The sequence below is a fragment of the Octodon degus genome, unplaced genomic scaffold (assembly GCF_000260255.1).
Source record: "Octodon degus isolate 3935 unplaced genomic scaffold, OctDeg1.0 scaffold00020, whole genome shotgun sequence".
Taxonomy (NCBI): Eukaryota; Metazoa; Chordata; class Mammalia; order Rodentia; family Octodontidae; genus Octodon; species Octodon degus.
The window spans coordinates 18,033,012-18,052,183 of NW_004524596.1; the positions used below are offsets into that span (position 1 = coordinate 18,033,012).

The 19,172-nt window shown below is 45.9% G+C and overlaps 1 protein-coding gene across 2 annotated transcripts in view; it reads right to left on the reverse strand.

Annotated features, from left to right (window-relative positions):
* The window catches only part of Fshr (follicle stimulating hormone receptor), a 193,705-nt gene that overhangs the window by 143,708 nt on the left and 30,825 nt on the right, over window positions 1-19,172 (reverse strand). For both annotated transcript variants that reach the window (XM_004627690.3, XM_004627691.2), the window contains exon 3: window positions 18,878-18,911. In XM_004627690.3, coding sequence (XP_004627747.1) covers window positions 18,878-18,911 — 34 coding nt within the window. The remainder of the gene's footprint in view (window positions 1-18,877; window positions 18,912-19,172) is intronic.

Below are 19,172 nucleotides of genomic sequence, written 5' to 3' on the forward strand. Positions count from 1 at the left end.
GCATGGGTAACATTTGAAAGAATTAACAACTGGGACCTCCTCTTATTGAGAAGCTTTTGCAAATAAAAAAAATACCAACAAAGTGAAAAGACAAGCCACAAATCTGGAAAAAAATCTTGACTAATGAGCACTCAGACAATGGCCTTCTCTCTAGAATTTATAAAGAACTAAAAACCAGTAGAACCCCAAAATTTAAACACCCAATCTAGAAATGGACATCTGAGTTGAACACATACTTCTCAGAGGAAGAAATTCTAGAAAGTAATAAATACATAAAATATGCTCCACATCACTAGCCATTTGTGAAATGAAAATTGAAAGAACTGAGATACCATCTCATCCCAGAAAGAATGGCTATCATTAAGCAATCAACCAACAATAAATGTTGCAGAGGCTGTGGGAAAAAAGGAACCCTTCTCCACTGCTGGTGGGAGTGTAGACTGGTGCAACCATTATGGAAATCAGTGTGGAGATGCCTTAAGAAAATAGGACTGGAATACCCATTCAAACCAGCTATCCATCTACTGGGAATTTTCCCACAGGTACTGAAAACATCATATCATAGTGATATATGTGCACCTATGATTATGATCACACATTTTGTGATAGCCAAATCTTAGAAGGAATCAAAATGCCTGTCACCTGAGGAATGGATGAAAAAGATGTGGTATTTTTATACAATGGAATATTACTCAGCTATAAAGAATGACAAACTTGAAGCCTTCATATATAAGTGGATGTCACTTGAAGACATACTCATAAGTGAAATAAACCAGACCCACATGTGGATGTGTAAATATAGTATAGTCCACCTAGTGTAAGAACTCAAAAGAAGAAATAAAAATTGAAAGGTATAACACAAGTAAATGTAAAGTGAGAACTTAAGGATTAAACAATGAAGAGAGGGCAAGGAGAAAATCTAGGAAATATAGCAGGGGAAAATCCACACATTTATATATGCAAGATGGTTAAGACAATGATCCTGAGAATCTCCATTAGGTTTTTGAAACTAGAAGTTAATTGTTAGGATTCTCGCCCTGACTAACTCTATATGCTGATACCTGTGATCTAAGCAACTGCACTGAAGATAGCAATGTGTAATACTAGGGTCATGCTAGGAATCCCTTCATTCTGGCCTTCCAAAAGCATACTGCTTCTAATGTCATATCAATTATTGCTATACTCTCTCTTAAGTAAATGCTTGTTAAAAAATAAAAAAGGTAATAAATGAAAACAAGTGACAAGAAAATATGTCATAGGACTGTCCTGTTATAATGTTGTATATGCTTAGATTTCTAAATTTCTGTGTAAAATTTTTAATTGTTTATTTCTATTTTTAAAATACTTTTTATTTTATTTTTTTCACATTCTGTATGGGAGATTCCTATAACAGATCAATGATTGACAAAAATACCTGTTCCATGTTATGTGTAAGATGTTCGATATTCAGACAGATTTTGATTTTAAGCTCAACAGTGTATGTTCTATGGGAATACTATCATTCAGCTTCTCTTCTGGAGGGCTAATAACTTAAGTTTGCAGACCAAAAAGTTAGAGAAACAGAAGGGCTACAAGGACAGCCAATATTTTGGCCCTAGCCCTTCAAGGTCAGTGAGGACTCAGGACATAAGAGAACCTGTACTGTAATATCCTATAACTCAGTTGTGTCCCAAATTTTCTGATCAAGGAGATTATGGGGCCACAGGGGAAAGTGATCGATGATGTAGAGTGTGCCTAAGGAGAGTCACATGGAGAGAAAACATTCTCTCAGGCTTTCACAGAGAGCCAATTAGTCAAGCAATGGCTGTGACTCATCCACATGGCTGACACTAACAAAAGAGCTACAAACTGTGGTACAGGGTTTCAGGGTAAATCCTGAGGGGATTTGACTGACTTTATCAGATACAAAAGTTACTTTTTTGTTATATAGGTCTGGCTTTATCTTGGTCTTAACCATCCAGCAGAAAAGTATAAACACAAGGTATAAAAGGTAAAGCCATATTAATATGCTGAGCTGTAAAAGGCTCAAGTCAACAACTTCTGACATTACCAGTCATGTGGATAACCCATTACTATTATAGACTACTGGACTATTTTGGATTACTTTGCTGAATTCATGCACCTACAATATACGAATGGCAATGGGATACACATCTTTGACAAAAGTAAACAAAAAAGGGGGATATAAATGAAGGACCATTTTGTAGTGAGAAAAAATTTGTATCTGTACATACAAAGTAGTTGGCATAGATATAGTTATTTTCTCTTAGTTCAATGAGAAGAAAGTTTTGAACTTATTGTGTTTAGACTAGATATCATGTCTGCATCTTATACTATGAATAAGTACTACAAAGACAACAATATGCAATGCATTAATTATTGTAACTGTCCAACTAATCTGTTTTGAAACTCTCATTGCTCCTTCTTTTCATTAAAATTATTAGAAAATATTAATAATTTTAGTAGATAGCAAAAGAGTTGAAAAATGTCCAAAAAGAGCCTTATAATAAAAAATCAATAAACTAGGAATAAACAGAGAGTTCCTCAAATTAATAAAGCTGTCTAGAACAATCTCACAGCTAGCAGCGCACCTGATGGGGTAAGACTGAAAACTTTTTACCTACCATCAGAAACAAAACACCAATATCCACTCCTGTCATTTCACTGTAGTACTATGCTGGGTTTCTATCCATAAGAGTTGGTCAAGCAAATAAATAAAAGCCATTTATATTGAAAAAAAGAAAGATGATCTCCATGTGTTTATAACATTATTTTAACATAGAAAATTCTAAGGAACACACAGAGAAATACCTATTAGAGATAATACTTGTATTTAGTAATGTTGCAGAATACAAGAGTAATACATGAAAATAAGTGGTATTCCTATGTGTTCAATAAGCTACTTAAAATTATGCAAGAAAACAATTTTATTTACAGTAGAATGAAAAGTAATATAAAAAAGGATTAAACTTAACAAAATTGGTGTTAAGCTTACATTCTGAAAAATTATAAAACATTGTTGAAAGAAATGAAGAAGACCTAAATAAATGGAAAGGCATCACTTTTTTGGAGTGGGAGACTTAATAATTATGGAGATAGCAATAATCCTCACATCTATATATGGATTGGCTACAATTGATATCGAAATTCCAGTTGCTTCATTTGCATAGACAAGATGATGCTACAGTGCACGCACAACTGTGAGCAGCCCATGAGCGCCCAAATAAGGTGGAAAGGAGCACACTCAGATGACTCATATTTCCTAATTTGAGAACTCACTGTGGAGGTGTAATAATGAGGAGCATGTGGTGCTGATGCAAAGATAAATGAAATAAAACCAGAAGCCAGAGAGAAGCCCCCATGCGTGTGGGAAGTCGCTTTTTGCCAAGGGTTTCACTCCAGTGGGTAGTCTTTTTTGACAGGTGGCACAAGAACAATCATTCAGGCATATTTAAAAGAGGGAAACAGGATCCCCCTTAACATCATTATAAAAATTAACTCAACCCAGGTGTGGTGCTGCACACTTGTAATCCCAGCACTTAAGTAGGCTGACGCAAGGAGCATTGAAAGTTTGAGCCCACCCTAGGCAACTTAGAGATTTTGTAAGATACTCTCCTGAATTTAAAAGAAAAGTGTAAGCAGGGCTAAAGATGTAATTCAGGACAAAGGCCCTGGATCCTATTCTCAATACTAGGCAAAAAATTAAACTCAAAATGGATTGAAAGTCCAAACATAAGAGCTGAAACTAGGAAACACTTAAAAAACCATAGAAGTCAACCTCAGTAACTTTGTATTGATCAATTGCTTCTTTAATATGATACCAAAAGTACAAACAATGAAAGAAAAAAGATAAATAAAAATTCATCCATGTTAAAATCATTTGCACTTCAAAGAACATTATCAAGAAATTGAATAGACAACCCGTAAAATAGGAGAAATACTTGCAAATCACATGCCCAAGAATATATGAAGAACTCAGCAATACCCTGCTTTAAAATGGACAGAGGATTTGAAAATATACTTTCACAATGATGATACACAAATGGCTAATAAGCGTGAGAACATGTCCAGCATCATTTGCTGTTGCAGAAATGCAAAGCGAACCACAACCAGATGCTGCGTCACATTCGCTAGGCTCGCAGTGGTGAGAAAGTCCAGGCAGCACCAAGCCCTGATGAGCAGGAGCAGAAATTAGGCACTGTCATACCTATGGAGGAATCTCCATGGATGCACCAACCGCGGAAAACACCCGGTCCCTTGAGCATTTTGACATTCCGGTTCTGCCCTTGTGTATTTTGCCCCAAGAGAATGAGAAATATACCTACACAGAAATATGTACAGAGAGAGTCACAGAGGCATTAGTCAGGATAGTCAGAAGTGGAAACAACCCAAATAGGCATCAACAAATGAGTGCACGCTGTGCATATGCTTATGTGGAGAATGATGGATTGTGCTGTGAAAAGGAACGAAACACTGATAAATGACTCAACACAGAGAAACACCCAACACATTATGCTACATGAAAGAAACCACACACAGAACATGCAGTGTGTGTTTATAGTTCCATGAAATCCTCAGGCTACAAATGCAGAGACAAAAGTAGATAAAGGGTGGGTGGGTGTGGGTGGCAGCTGATTGCCGGTGGGCATGGAGTGTCTTTTGGAAGAGATGGAAATATGCAAGAACGACACACTGGAATGGCCGCAAAATCTAGTGGTCAAGTTAAAAATCACTGAATTGTTTATTTTAAAAGAATGCATTTTATGGTATATGACTATTGCGACCCAAAATAATAATAATAATAGATTTCTCCTTTTTCCTGTGCCCATGGGTTCTACTGAGGCATTAATTCATTTGCATTATTGTATATGAAATATGGTGTTTTTGTTTTCAGTAAATTTTTGTGTCTTAATTTTAATTAGTTTATTATATTGTTCTGGGCATGGATTTTTCTGCATTTTTCCTGTTTGGAGTTTGCTAAGGGTTTTGAATCTATTGATTTAAATAGTAAGTCTTTAAATGAAAAATAAGTCTTTATTTACATATTTGGATTTTATGAGCCGAATATCTTTAATCAAAATTGAGAGTAGGATAATTCCTATTGATCTATCTCTAGGTTCACTAATGATTTTTCTGTCACCTTTGTTTCTCTTTTGACCCCAAAGGGAATTTGAACATTTTTATTTTTTGTATTTTTTTGGTTCAAGACCAAGGTGAAAGCATTCCACGGCAGAAAACAGGGAATTGTAAGTCCCCTGGAAGCAGAAGCAGAGCCCAAGTTTCCCGGGGCTGAGCGGCCCGAGACCCGAGCATCAGAGGTGCCGCGCGCACCTCAGCCTGTCTGGGCGCCGCTTGGAATAAGGCCTCTGGCAAGCTGGTTTAGAATGAAGTTAGGTCCCAACGAGGATCCATTCACACTCACACTGCCCCATGGATCAGACAGCTTTCGCTGCGGGAAGTGGGGTTCACAGTGGAGAATATATTTAGTTTTAAGAATAATAAAATGAGGGGCTGGGGAGATGGCTCAGTAGAATAAGCGCTTGCCTGGCAAGGGCAAGGGCCTGAGTTCAATCCCTGAGGGCCAAATATAAATGAATGAATGAATGAATGAATGAATGAATGAATGAATGAAAGGACTGTGAACTAGGGCACTATTGTAGAAAACAGTATGGAGAGTCCTCAAAAGCTGCAACAGAAGTCTCCTCAGACCCAGCTGTACCTCTCCAGGGCATATTCCTGAGACAGTTACCGACATTGCGCTACAGCGATGCACGCGTACTTATGTGCACAGCAACACGACTGACAGCAGCTGAGCTCTGAAACAGCCTAACATCTGTCAGCAGCCCTATGGATGAAGAAAAGTGGTGTGCATACGCAGTGGACTATTAGCCAGCCTAAAGAAGGCTACGCTAAGCTGTGAAGTTTGGTAGGTCAAGTGCATTAGGACCATTTTTGACAATGCATTTAGTACACAAAGTGTACAGGGTCTCACTGTGTAGACCAGATTCGTAGTGATCCTGTTTTCAGTGTGCCCTGGGGGCGGGGCTGGCATGGCTTGTGGTGCCAGTGATTGAACCTTGGTCTCTGCGCTCTGCCTAAGCAGGTGCTTTAGTCCACTGAGCTATCTGATCAGCCCTTTTTATAACCATTTTTGACCTACAATGTTTTCAATTTATGATATGTCTATTTGGATATAATCCCATCATAAATCACAAGGCATTTGTATTAAAATACAGAAAAAGTGAGAAGTGGGTATGCACAGCTGTAACCCTCAAGAGGCTGAGGTAGGAGGATTGCAGCAAGTTCCAGGCCTGCTTGGGCTACTGTAGCAGATCCTGTCTCAAAAAATCACCCATAAAATACAAAGAAAGATAAAATGTATTCTCTGTCTTTAAGGAATTCAACTTAGGTTGAAGGTTAGCGGAAGACACATACATGAAAATACAAAGGAATGTGATAAATGTGACAATGGAAAGAACCTCAGGATTCTATGGAAACTCTGCAGCCCAGCACCTGATTCATTCTTGGAGGACAGAGCGGGGTATAGAGAGATGGCTTCCCACAGGAAGTGACAGTGAGTTGGGTCATTAGATTTTTGACCCAGTGAAAAGGAGGCACCAAGAAAGGCATTTCAGGGTGTCGGAACCAGTTAGCAGAAGTGGGAATCAGGGAAACACAGGCAGGTACCAAGCTCAGGAGGGCCTATATGGATACCAGATCACAGAGACTTACCCTTGTCTTTTGGGTGCGGAGAAGGTGGAACAAGCGAAAGTGGACGCGATTAAGAGGCTAGAACAATGTGCATGTGCACACATGTGGGTTTGCGGGCATGAACTTCTCTATTTATAGTATGTGTGTCACCAACTAGAACCAACAGGATTTGCTGATTCATTTGAATATGGGGAATGTGGGAGAGAGAAGAATCAGGTATACCTCAGGCGTAGCTAACATTATGAGGTCTTGTAAGTGTCCTCGTACGACCTGTGGTTGGCATCTGTGGGGCTTGAAGTACAACCCCTGAGGAAGGCATGCTAAGACCTGACCTCCTATCCTGGGACATGTGACTTTATTTAAAAATAATGTCTTCTCACACATAATCAAGCTAGTAATCCAATATGACTTGTGCTTTTATAAGAGGATAAGGTAGGGACATCCAGATGAGAATGCCATGTGAAGACAGAGAGACACCCAGGGGAAACGCAGCCCCGAGAAGCAGAGACGGGACGATACGTCTGGGAGGGCAGTGTAGCTCAGGAGGACCAAGGATGGTCACCACGTACAAGGGCCTGGGTTCACTCTCTAGCACCCAGCAAACAAACATCAGAGTGATGAATCTATAATCCAAGGAATACCAAAGATTGCTGGCTCTCGCCAGAAGTTTAAAACAAAAAAGAAAAAAAAAAAAAAGCACAGAATGATGATTCCCTCAGTAGAATTCTTGGGAGGAGTTCCAGCTTCCAGATCCACGAGAGGATAAATTCCTGTTGCTTTAATCTATCTAGTCTATGGCCCTTTGTTTTGGCGTCTCGAGGGAGCTAATACACTGTCCACCGAGCAGTTAGCTGTTCAGATTCAAGAGCCAACTTAGAGAATGTACGTCTAGGCAAGGGCTGGCCTACCATGAGGTTCATTAATGCTTCCCTAAGGAGCCTTTTTAGATATTTTCTCCCTAGTCTTCCCTCCCCTGTCTCCATAAAATTTTAATACCACAGATATACTGTGTATTTGCTTGTGTATTATGTGCATATCTGCTCACCATATGTACAAGGAGTGAAATAGGTCTTTCTCCCAACATTGAACCAATTTCTGCCTCCTTGGGGCAGTACTGCCCCGCTGAATGACACGTTACAGACAGATCTCTTCAAGTTGTACTTGGGTAGACATAAAGTCCTTCGAGGAGGTCTGGGGAAGCCCTCTGAAATGCTGGTGTTTGTCTGTTCAGTAATTTGTCAGATCGTCTCATCTTCAGAAGTTGAAAAACTATAAATCAGCTCAGGTTCATATAAAAAAATAACGCTGACAAATGTCTCACAACAGGGTCGCAAAACAGATCTAAAAACCAAAGTTTTGCTTCCAGTCGGTCCACATGTAGGCCCCTTGTGCTCTTCTGCAAAGTTGAAAGCTAAGAATTTGCTGCTCAGAGCCCTGGTGAACAGAAGTGGACCTCAGTCCAGACTGTGGCCAGGGACCAGGAAGTTCCTGGCATCCCAGGACAGAGGCCCCTTGTGAGAAGCATCCCTGCAGATCTGGTGGCTCACCTCTGATGCCCCTGTCCTTGACTTATTAAATAGAGAAGGACGTGGTCAAAGTCTCTAAGCAACTGCATATGACTGTCATGGTCTTACTGAAATCCTAACCTACGTAAGGGCCAGAATTGCCCCCTTGCAATGTTACCAGTCAAGAGTAGGAAAGCCTACACTCACTTTCAATGCTGGGATGAAATCTGAAGACTGATCTGTTTTTTTTTTTTTTTAAACCCTTGTCTTGTTTTCTTTCAGAGTTACTGAGTTTTCCCAAAGCCCAAATGCCACAGATTACTGTGTCCAGCGGGCGTTCCTCTCCTGATTCCCTAAACAGACTTTGAAAGAGCTCAACATTGCAATAGCAGTTTGTGAAGGCCTGGGAGAGGTGATAGCATCAGTAACTGTGCTTCAGAGGAGAAATCTAGCAAGCCTTTCCCAGGAAGATTAGAGGCGATGCAACCTTCTAAAAGTACCCAGGGGCCCAGTGGCTCCTCTAAGAAGGTGTGGCCCACCAAGCTGGCATGCTACTTACTCCTGTTTCCCGGGACCCCTTACTTGTGGCCAGCCTTGGCCATTTCCTCCCAGCCCGGGTGGACGATGGCTGTGCTCTGGACGGAGCCGGCGGTGGCCACAGAGGCTGCCTGGCCAGAGCCCTCGTGAAGGAGGAGAAGCCTTTGCTCCTTTAGGGTTCAGCATGGCTCGCCCAGGAATGGGGGCCACGCTGCTTCCGTCTCGCTTTGTATTCATCATACTTTCATTTTTCATAGAAAAGTGGGGACGTTGAAGAAGAAGCTGTTTCTGTCAGCAAAGTAAGCAGGTGGGATGTGAGTTCCAAAGACTGTGGGGCAGAGCATGGGGAAGGGATGGGGCGTGAGCAGGAACAGGGGACCGAGGGGCCTTCAGGGCGGCCTTCCTACTACTTTCTCCTTCTGGTTGCTGTCTGCCAAGAGTGGGTGGAGGGAGAAGGAGTGGGCATCAGCCCCACGTTGGTTGTGGGTGTGGGGACGTGGGAACAGGGTGCCCTGATAGCAGAGAGACCAACTTCTAGTCACAGCTCGGGGCGTGTGGAGAAGGCCAAGGGCTTGGCCTCCGAGATGTGAGACTTATTGTTGCTTATCTTGTTCTCTTTTAAAAAAAATAATTTTTCAGACTTGAGAATTAAAGGGAAGAAAATCCAGGCAATAGACAGAGATCCCTGCTGTGAATTAAGAAATTTACAGATATAAAAGTACTGGGGCCATTAATCCCAGACAAGGCAGGGTGGAGAGAGTACCGCAGGCCAATCACACTTTGTACCCCGAAAGCCACGAAGCCCAAGGATTGAGCACGTTTTCTTCAGTGTGCTCGGGGGTGTTGCAGACCTGTGTGCAGAGAGAGCGCCGTGTGCTGGGGCGCTGCATGTTTATGTCCGGATCGCGCTGGGGGGCGGAGCTCCCCACTACCTGGTGCGGTCACGGCTGCTCCTCACACTGGGTGCCTGCACGCAAAGCTCAGCAGCAGGGAGAATGTTCCAAGAAAGACCACGCACCGCAAGTCATTTCAGGCGGTAGAAAGCAAGACAGTTCCTCAAATGTGCTCACAAACAGAAGTTGGCAATTACGCTTCAAGAGTTAGGAGGCTAAGAAAAAAATAGAAAAGATGCGAATGGGAAAAAGGCCCTGAAATGTCTTGCTCGGGGTGATCAGGCCCTGAAAGCCCACTCCCTCCCGGGCTCCCTGATGGCCCTTTGCAGTCTCAACACTGATACATTGGGCCCTTCAGGACAAAGCACCGCTGTCCTTGGCTGACCCTGCTGGCTGGTGGGGAGCAGCCCGACTCAAGGCCACTGGGCAGACAGACAGCGCTGAGAGGAGGAGGAGGTGCGCTTGGAGACGCTGAGCTCCGTTTTCCCCGGGGAGCTGGCTGGGTCTTCCAGGAGGGCTGGGAGTTGGAGAAGCAGCTGATATTGGGTAGCTGTCACAGGGCTTCTCCTCTGGCAGTGGGAAGTGAAGGCTTTCACCTGCATACTGCTTTCTGAGCCCTCAGGCCTGGAGCAGCCCAGGACGCGTCAGACCTTAATGAGATGCCACCTGAAAGGTGTGCAGCAGCAGGTCACCCCCAGGGGTAAGGGGCGCACGTGTTTATGGGAGCCAGAAAAAGAACGAGGTGCTGCATTTGGCCCACAGATGAGAGAGGCAGCCCACAGGCAGGGAGACACTCAGAAGCTAAGGAAGGACGAAAGGTAAGATCCTCAGAACGAGCTGCACTCATTCTCTAGTTGGGCTGGGAACTTAGCTGCCCTAAGACTCTCCTTCAGTAAGTGTATATTGACAGTAATTAAAGAGGAAAGACATACGTGCAGCCACGATGCTTGCTGCGTTTTGTGCCATGTGAAGAGACACCTTAGTGTATCCGTCGAGGCCTAGGCACAGGGACACGGAACAATGGCCTGGACCCAGTCCTGGCCACTGTGCCCCCCAGGAAGCCTCAGCTGCTTTTCTCCTTGCTGAGGCAGAGCCCCCAGTGCCCACAGTGTGGGGAGGAAGGGCTTGTTTGGCCCCAGCTTGCAGAGGCTCCGAGTCCATACTTGGCTGTGGTGGCATGGCAGCGTGGATGGCAAAGGGCACTGGCAGGGAGAAATGGCTCACGGCAGACGGGAGGCCGCGAAGCAGCCAGCGCAGCCGCAGCTCGCTCCATAGCTATATATATAGTTTCCAAAGTTTATTTTGGAAATAGAGCTAGAACTACAGAATTTCTGATGGCTTGGTGATGGGAAGTAAGAGAAGAGGCAAAGATCAAGAATGCCTTCTAAACCGGGTTGGGCGGGGGGCAGTGGGGCGCGTGCATATCAGTCTGGTGTCAAGAAGATCCAGGCAGGAAGATCACCAGGAGTTCAGGCAAGTTCAAGGCCAGAACTTGCACTACCTAGTGAGACCCCATCAGTAAAATAAAATAAAACAATTGAAGTAATTGGAAGTATGGTGGTGGTTTGAGCGGAGAACAAGAAGTTAGCGCAGTCTTGGGAAATAACTCAGTGGGGTTGCCAACGTGACCCAGATGTCAGCCGGCAGTTCTCTAAGTCTTGATCCCCATGAAGGATAGCCTTGAGCTTTCAGCTGTGCGTCCTGGAGAGACCTGGAGCTTGCAAGAGCCTCTCCTAAGAGCACAGCCTCTCCAGTACCCTCTGCACGCTGTACCCTCACTTCCCGCCTGCACCCTGTTAACTTTGCCCGCGTTTTTGGGGTCTTACCCAGGCTACTCACAGCAGGTGACACTTGCACCCTTAATCCTGGTGCCCTTGACCCTAGCATTGCGCCATGAGTCTGTCCCAGTGTCATGCCCTACACCCAGCCACCTCTGAAAAACCCCACTTAAGACTGCACGAGGCTGTGGAGGGACATATAAGTATGAGCTGCAACAACTCCCCAGACAAACAACCCCAGTGCAGTTAATTCCCAACACATTTCTTGCCTGATACTTTGCTTCCCTCCAGGCTAGAAGGCCCGTACCCACAGGGCACCTCATACTGGTGAGCTGCAAGAGGACGAGTTCTCGCTGTCAGCTGCTCTGTGGGGCTGTGGGCAGCCTTTCACTTCAGGCCACTGGTGGCAAACCTGTGGCACAGGCGCTGTGGGGGCACGCAGAGCCTTCCCTGTGGGAGGGCAAGCCTAGTCGCCCCAGCCACGGTTTGACACATGGTCAGCATGCACACAGCAGCAAGTGTCTCATGGAATGTGCAAGAGCACACCGAATGCCAACTTTCACCCTTCAATAAATAGCTGCTTATGCACTGACAGCTCTGTCGCTTTGTTTTTCTGTTAAGACAAATGATTTTAAAGTACGATTTGGTTTTCTGAACTAAAACCCCAGTATCCTGCTCTAATGGCAGTGTTGGCACTTTGCGATAAATAAGTGGGTTTGGGGCTGCGGTTTGGGCGATCGGTCTCTACAAGATTTGCTGCCACAGCCCTAGGCAGCGCTGCTGCTGACCACAAGATGCCAGCCTTCATTGTCCCCGTCCACAGGTGCTGTGGCGTGGAAGTGTTACCTAATTCATTTCCAGCAGTCTATTAATGAACAGCTTTCTAAATGGAAGCCTTATCTGCCATTGCCTTTCAATGACCGCAAATTATCTGTTCAGTAAAGTTGGGACTCGTCAGGGTGGCAGCTGCGAACAAGTCTTGTATGACCTGGCTCTGGCATGACCTCTTGCTCCTGCCTCCTGGTCACCTCAAGCTGCCTGCTGCTTCTTGGATGCGCCGTGCCGCCTGTGTCTCTGCTTCTTGGGCAGGGTGTGCCCTCTCTGGGATGGCCCTCCTTCCTAATCTCATGAGTTTCCTCCCTTCCTTTGAAATCCATCTTTAATCCGACCTCCCCTAGGCAAATTTCCCTGAGCTGCTTAGGTCCTGCTAACCCTTTTATGTCCCGCGGTGAGCCTACCTTCTCGCACTTGCGCTTCCCAGTGCACGTATCCTGCCGCAGTGATTCTGTGCTGACTGGCTCTTTCACGCCACCATAATTAGTCCTGGGGGCAGGCTCTGCCTTCCATTCATCTTATATCTTGAAAACTAGTTTCTTGGTAAATACGTACAGGGGAATAATTTATCTATCTAATGGTAAAAAAGAAACTGTCTGGTTATAAAATGAAAACAGACTGACAATGGTTAAACAAAGAATAATGAATAATCACTATCTTTACTTGGAAATCTTCTGTGTGTTGAGAACTATTAGGAGCTTTGATATGCCTCCTCTGTAGTTTTAATGCTTTAATCCAAAGTGAGAACCACTATTTTCAGTTTTACACTGAAGAAAATGAGGTTGAGACAGATGACATGACTTTCCCAAGTTCCTACCATTTCTTACTGGCACAAGTGAGCTTCAGACAGGTTCTCGGCTCCATTGCCAAAGCTCTGCCCCCTCCTCTCCCGTGGCTTTCGGTGTGCACTGAGATACATTCTGAGAACTTGGTCTTTCCTGGGACGCAGCAGCGCTGGGACGGCTGGCTTGACCGCCCCAAGCAGCACTTCTGCCTGCACCCGTGAAGGTGTTTCTCAGCACATGTGAGCAGTGTGCTCAGGAGGGAGTGAGGAGCTGCCCTGGGGGTGGTCGTCACCGGCCATCGCAGCCTGAGCGGAACCAAGGTCAGAGGAAGAAGCAGTCATGCTTTTACTTCTCTGTCTGCCCGTTTGAGCTGGAATGTTGGTCTCAAGCTTGAGTGGAAAAGACAGCATCGGTTCCCTGGTTCTCAGGTTCTGAACTATACCTGGCTTTTTGGGGTCTCCACCTTGCAGATCTGGAAACTCTTAGTGTCTGTGACCCTGTGAGCCAACTCCTTATATAGTCACTCTATCTCTGACTATCTCTGACTATCTCTGAGTGCCTCTGTCTATCTCTCTGTCTGTTTCTGTCTCTTTGTCTCCCTGACTCTGTCTGTCTCCGTCTTTATCTCTGTCTCTGTTTCTCTCTCTCTCTCTCTCTCTCTCTCTCTCTCTCTCTCTCTCTCTCTCTCTCTCTTTCTCTCTCTCTCCCTTTTCTCTCCCCTTCTCTCCCTCTCTCTCCTCTCAGAATTTTGGTTCTGCTGGAGAGCCTTGCTATTCCAATGGACCCCTACACAGGTGCACCTGCCTCCGAGTCTTCTGCCTTTTTCCTCTCTCACTCCTTGCTCTGCCGCACTCTGCCAGGCAATCCTGGTTTAGGGCTTTGGCATCTTCAGATGTGGTTCTAAAGCAGGCAGAGGGCTGGGACTCACTGGGAATCATCCATGTTTTGCCTATTTTTCTCCTTCCAGGAACCATTCCTGGAAAAGCTGGCCACGGGTGTTGTCATAGATGGAAGCCCAGGAGGGCAGCTGTGCCATAAGGAGAGGGCAAAGAGACTCGCTCGCCAGCATCAGGCATGCCTCCCAGGGTATGGAGCCTGGGCTGCTGCTGGGGGGAGCTGTGGCCTCAAGAGGAGGGAAAAGTCTTCCTTTGGGGTGGGGCTGGGCTGGGAGGGAGACTCAAAAGACAAATTAAAAGGCAACTGATGGAGATACCTAATTAGACAGGAGGCTCTGGAGAGTCCTTAGTAATTTATTCAACCAGCATATATGCTTAACATGGTTACAAAGGAAGTAGGAACACTTAGGATTTCTGCCTTTGTGGGGCTTATGGTTCAGAGGAGCAGATGGCAGGCGACACCTCCTGGGTTTGAAATGTCAGGAGCCGGGCTTAACTGAGGGAGAGGATGCCGGAAGAGGTTAATCTGCCTAGTACTCCTGGTGAGCTGGGAATTGTGCAGGCATTACCTACAAAGCTAAGCACAAAGATGAACACACTGGATAGCACAGAAGGAGATCAGTAGGACTTTCTCCAGAGCACTGGCAGTGTGTCCTAGGCCAAGAGTAAAGTGGGAGTTTTGCTGAGCTGGGCAGAGTGGGCAGTGAGTGTGTGGGTGGGTGTCAGACGAGCTTGAGACCCACGAGAGGGTGGAGGAGGACCTGTGCTCACCTCTGGGCTGTATTCTGTAGGAGGGGAAGTTCCTTTGCACCATCCAGGGGCTGACACAGTGCCACAGCCAGAGGCACACTTTCTCACAAAAGCAGTCCTGACCGCAGCGGGGGCATGGGGTTGTCTGGTGGAGGCTGGGTGTGAGAGCTGCCCTGAGGTCAGCCCAGAAGACGCTAATGGCTGCGGGTCCGGGTGACAGGGTGAGCAGGGCGAGTTCAGGGTCAGCTGTGTGGAGCAGCGGACTGCGGGGTGGCCGAGGAAAGAGACAGAGGAGGCCTTCCGCGGAATGCTTCCTGTACCCACAAGCATCCTTGCAGCTCAGCGCCTCTTGTCCTGAGAAGTGCCGCAGTCCCTCCCTCCGACATTAATGGCTTTCGGTCTCACACCAACACCAGAGTGAGAAAATGAAAACCACATGTTAAATTAGGAAGAGGATAAGCTACCCTTCAGCATAAAAAGAAAATCCTCCTTATCTGTCCTAGGAAATTGGGATGAATCCATGCAGGTGGGGCCAGTGTTATAAAGCAAGAAAACGATTAGGATGAGATGTGCACCACACATGTGCCATGGCCAGAGCACCGCGGGGGCAGGGATGGAGCCGCTGCGAGAAGAGCAGCCCGTGGGAAGCCAGGCGTCCACGCGGATGCCCCGCCCACTGAGCCATTCAAGAAGCCTCTTGGTCATGCCCTGTATTTTATTATTGTTATTATTTTATTCATTTATTTTCTCATCTATGTATTTTGGTACAGCTTCTCACTGTTCAGCTGAGGCTCATAGTAATATTCCTGTTTTCAGCCTCCCTAACACTGGGATTACAGGCCTGCACCACCACGCCCGGACTCATTGAGCAGTTTAGTGTGCCCCGGGGTCAGGGCCGGCATGGCATGCGGGACCGGGGATCGAACCCTGGCCCCTAAGCTGGCCGTCATGCCTTTTATACTGCACACATACTTTCCCCAACAACATCTAACATCTTCCACCCAAGTACTAAGCAGGCCTGACCCTGCATAGCTTCCGAGATCAGATGAGATGGGGCGCGTTCAGGGCCGTGTGGCCGTCAGCCAACATCTAACACGAATGTGGTGCTTGCCGCATTGCCGAGTGTGGTTCCAAGCACGTTACCTTTCTTAGCTTGCGGAGTTCTTTCTCTTACCGGTGACATACAACCTGTCTGTCCACAGTTTATGGCTGAGGAGACAGAGCCACAGAGCAGATACGCTCTCGGGGGTGACTGTCTCAATATTTGAACACACGAAGTCTGGCTCTAAGGTCGACTCTCTTAACCAACTTCCTCTACTGATTGCCTCTGCACATTAAATTCCTCAGTGAAACTATCTTTGCAGAGCTCATGAACTGTAAGTCATTTATTTCTAGGTGGAGATAATGATATTCATAAATATTCTATAAATGGAAATCAGTTGGCACAATTCAAGGAGAATGGAATGGCCCGAAGTGGAAAACCTAATTAGCTGTTAGTTAATTTTTTATTTGTCCCCCTTATAAGTTTTCAGACTTTTGGAGATAAGGAGTCTTTGGAACAGCTGGTAGGGGTCTGTGCAGAAAGCAGTATCAGTTCTTCCCAGTACCTCCTACCCCAGTCCAAAAGGCTGAACCACAGCTCCTAAACATACCCAGAGTCTGCAAGCCACGCCTCCTGCCACCCTTGGATGTCACTGTCGGATCCCTGCCAACCCTTGACAGTGTTTCTAGCCCTTTCCACCCTGGCTGAACTGCTAGGAGCTCTGGCAGTGGAACGTGGTGGAAGAGCTACTCAGCCAAATGGAGACTTCACAGAAAGTAAAATACATTTGATGTGTGCAATGCCGCTGTGATTTGGGGAGGTTGCTTATTGTAGGAGTTAGTCTGCCCTTTAAATTACACAGTGATTTCTTTAAATAAAAAATAAAATTGGAGTTTGCTTCAGACACGGCCGTGGCCATCATGTGGTTGACAGGAGGCAGGCATTTCCGCTGGAGAACTGCCTTTGTGTTGGTTGGCTCAGCTGTCACCACCGTGCCCTCTGCTGACCGTTAGGATGTGCAGAAGCCCCTGTTCTGAGCAGGAGCCGAACGGAAGCCCAGCCTGCTTCTCCACAGACTGAGGCCCACCGTGGAAGCAGCCTGGGTGGCAGTCCTTCAGGGGCTCGGTCTGCTCCCGTTCTTCAGGCTGGCCTGGTGAGGGGAATTTTTGTTTAAATCTGCTGTCCATTCTTCTCCCCAGGTGTTTTTGCCTTTCAAATGTGCTTGGTCTTTGAATTCTGACTGATCCTCATTTTGTCAAAAGAACAATCATCTACGTGCAGCTAGGCTGGTCGCTCTACTTTGCAGGCTGGTGGAAGAGAGTATCATTATTAGACAGTTTTTCTTCTCTCCAAGAGGAAAGAGCAGTGATTTGTTCCTGTATTCAGTTCTCAAAAGAAGGTGAACAATATGCTTTTCTGGTGGCTTTTGTGTCCGAGCACTCTGCTCAGTGGAGGAGGAAGCCACCGTGGCCCAGGATGGGGTGTTTATTGATTGAGATCATAGCCGAGGAGGCCTCTCCTGACACAGCCCTGCAGCTGGTGCCCTTCAGGGCTCCTCAGCATGGCAGCCATTATGTGCCTTTCATAGAAGGTTCTGGAACCAAAAAGGTGGAGTTGGCGGGACAATCTCCGTATTCTTTACACACTCCTGCTGAGCTCGTCTTCTGTTTTTCCCTTTCAGCAATTATTTGTTACACTTCAGCAGTACACAGTCTTTACAGAATAGACCACATGATCTTTCTGTGGCACTGTCACAGAATCTGGTGACGCCAATAGAGCAGACATTGTTATCCCCATCTACAGAAGAGGAGAGTGAGGAAAGACCGTGGACTTCAGGTGATACAGCCTCCAAATAGCGCGACAACTAGAATCTCTCACAAGTTCTTCTGATCTCATGGGGTCCCTTTTCAGGGAAAGGAGAGTCATGCTTTGGCTATGCATCTGAGCTTCCTTTAAATGGAATCCTCAAGTTCAGCAAAGAGAAAATTCCCACTGGAATCGTTATATTTCCATTCAAAAGCTACAACTAGGTATGCACAAGGTGCCTCAGAATAATCTACATCTATTGTAATAAGGTGAAGCAGGACAAGGGAAATTCCATTTTTTTCTAATAGAATATATGTAGAATATTTATAGATTAATAATAATAATAACTCCAGGACTTGCTTTAAAATAGGGAGGGAAGTGGGGGACCTAGAGGAAAGAAGTCTGGACACTTACTGATCATTGTTGAAGGTGTTGTAGGTATTCTGGGTTATTATGTTACTTTTGGCACATTTCAAACTATTTTTTAAAACAAAATGTTAAACATAAAGATAGATTGGTAGGGGCTGGAGACATAGCTCAGTGACATAAGTGCCTGCCTGGCAAGTGCAAGGTCCCAAGTCTGAGCCTTGGTATTAAAAAAAAAAAAAAAGTAGATTGGTAAGTGCAGAAGCACCAGTCCCTGGAACTCTGAGGCCCAAGTAGCACACCAGACCAGTAGGTAAGCAAATTAAAGAGTCCACCAGACAGGGGGTCCTTGTCACCACTAGCGTCAGAGGCGATTGCCGTTTCCTTTTATTACCTGGCAATGAATGCCCCTGTACTGAACTGAGCGAAGAACTCCGAGTCCTTCTTGCCTCTACAAGCTTCCATATTGCAAACTGCTCTTCATTTCTGTTCTGAAGTTCCACTAAGACGTATTGATTGATGGCTGGTCATGTTACTATTTGTTTGAAGGGTGCATAAATAGGAAAGGTGGCAGGCCGGCATGCCACTCTGGGATCGTTTATGCCCCAAACAAGTCCCAAGTGCCCGGTGGGGCGGAAACAATGGGAAGGACAGGAAAGGTCTGAGGGGACGTGGCAGGGAGGGAGAGCGGTCAGCTCGCAGACTGCACGGGGCACCCGGAAGGAGGGCCGGCAGGCCGGGCGCCGCGAGCTCAGACCCGGCGCAGGTGGAGTCGCTGTGGGAAGGGTGCTTTCTGCACGAGCCTGGCTGCCGGCGACCTTGAGCAGATGCTCTCAGCTCCCAGGGCAGTTCTGGGATGAACCATTTTCACACGTTGCTTACCCCGCTGGCAAAACATGGGCTGCAAATCTCTGCACAGATGTTCTGATGCGGCTCCGTGTGAGCCTGATAGGCGCCAGGGTGAGAAGCTGTACCCCGAAAAAGCTACATTCTGAGCTCGTTCGAGTTCTTATCTCTTTGGTTCTGGAATTTAAAATGATGATTATTTATGAAACAGTTCAGCCAGCAACGTCCGCGCCTTCTGTTCTGGGAAGCTGCGGATTTACAGAGAGCTCTGACGTTAGCTCAGCAGCTTAGCGCGTAAGATTTAAATCAAAAACCATTCAAGTCTTTTCTTCTTCTTCTTCTTCTTCTTCTTCTTCTTCTTCTTCTTCTTCTTCTTCTTCTTCTTCTTCTTCTTCTTCTTCTTCTTCTTCTTCTTCTTCTTCT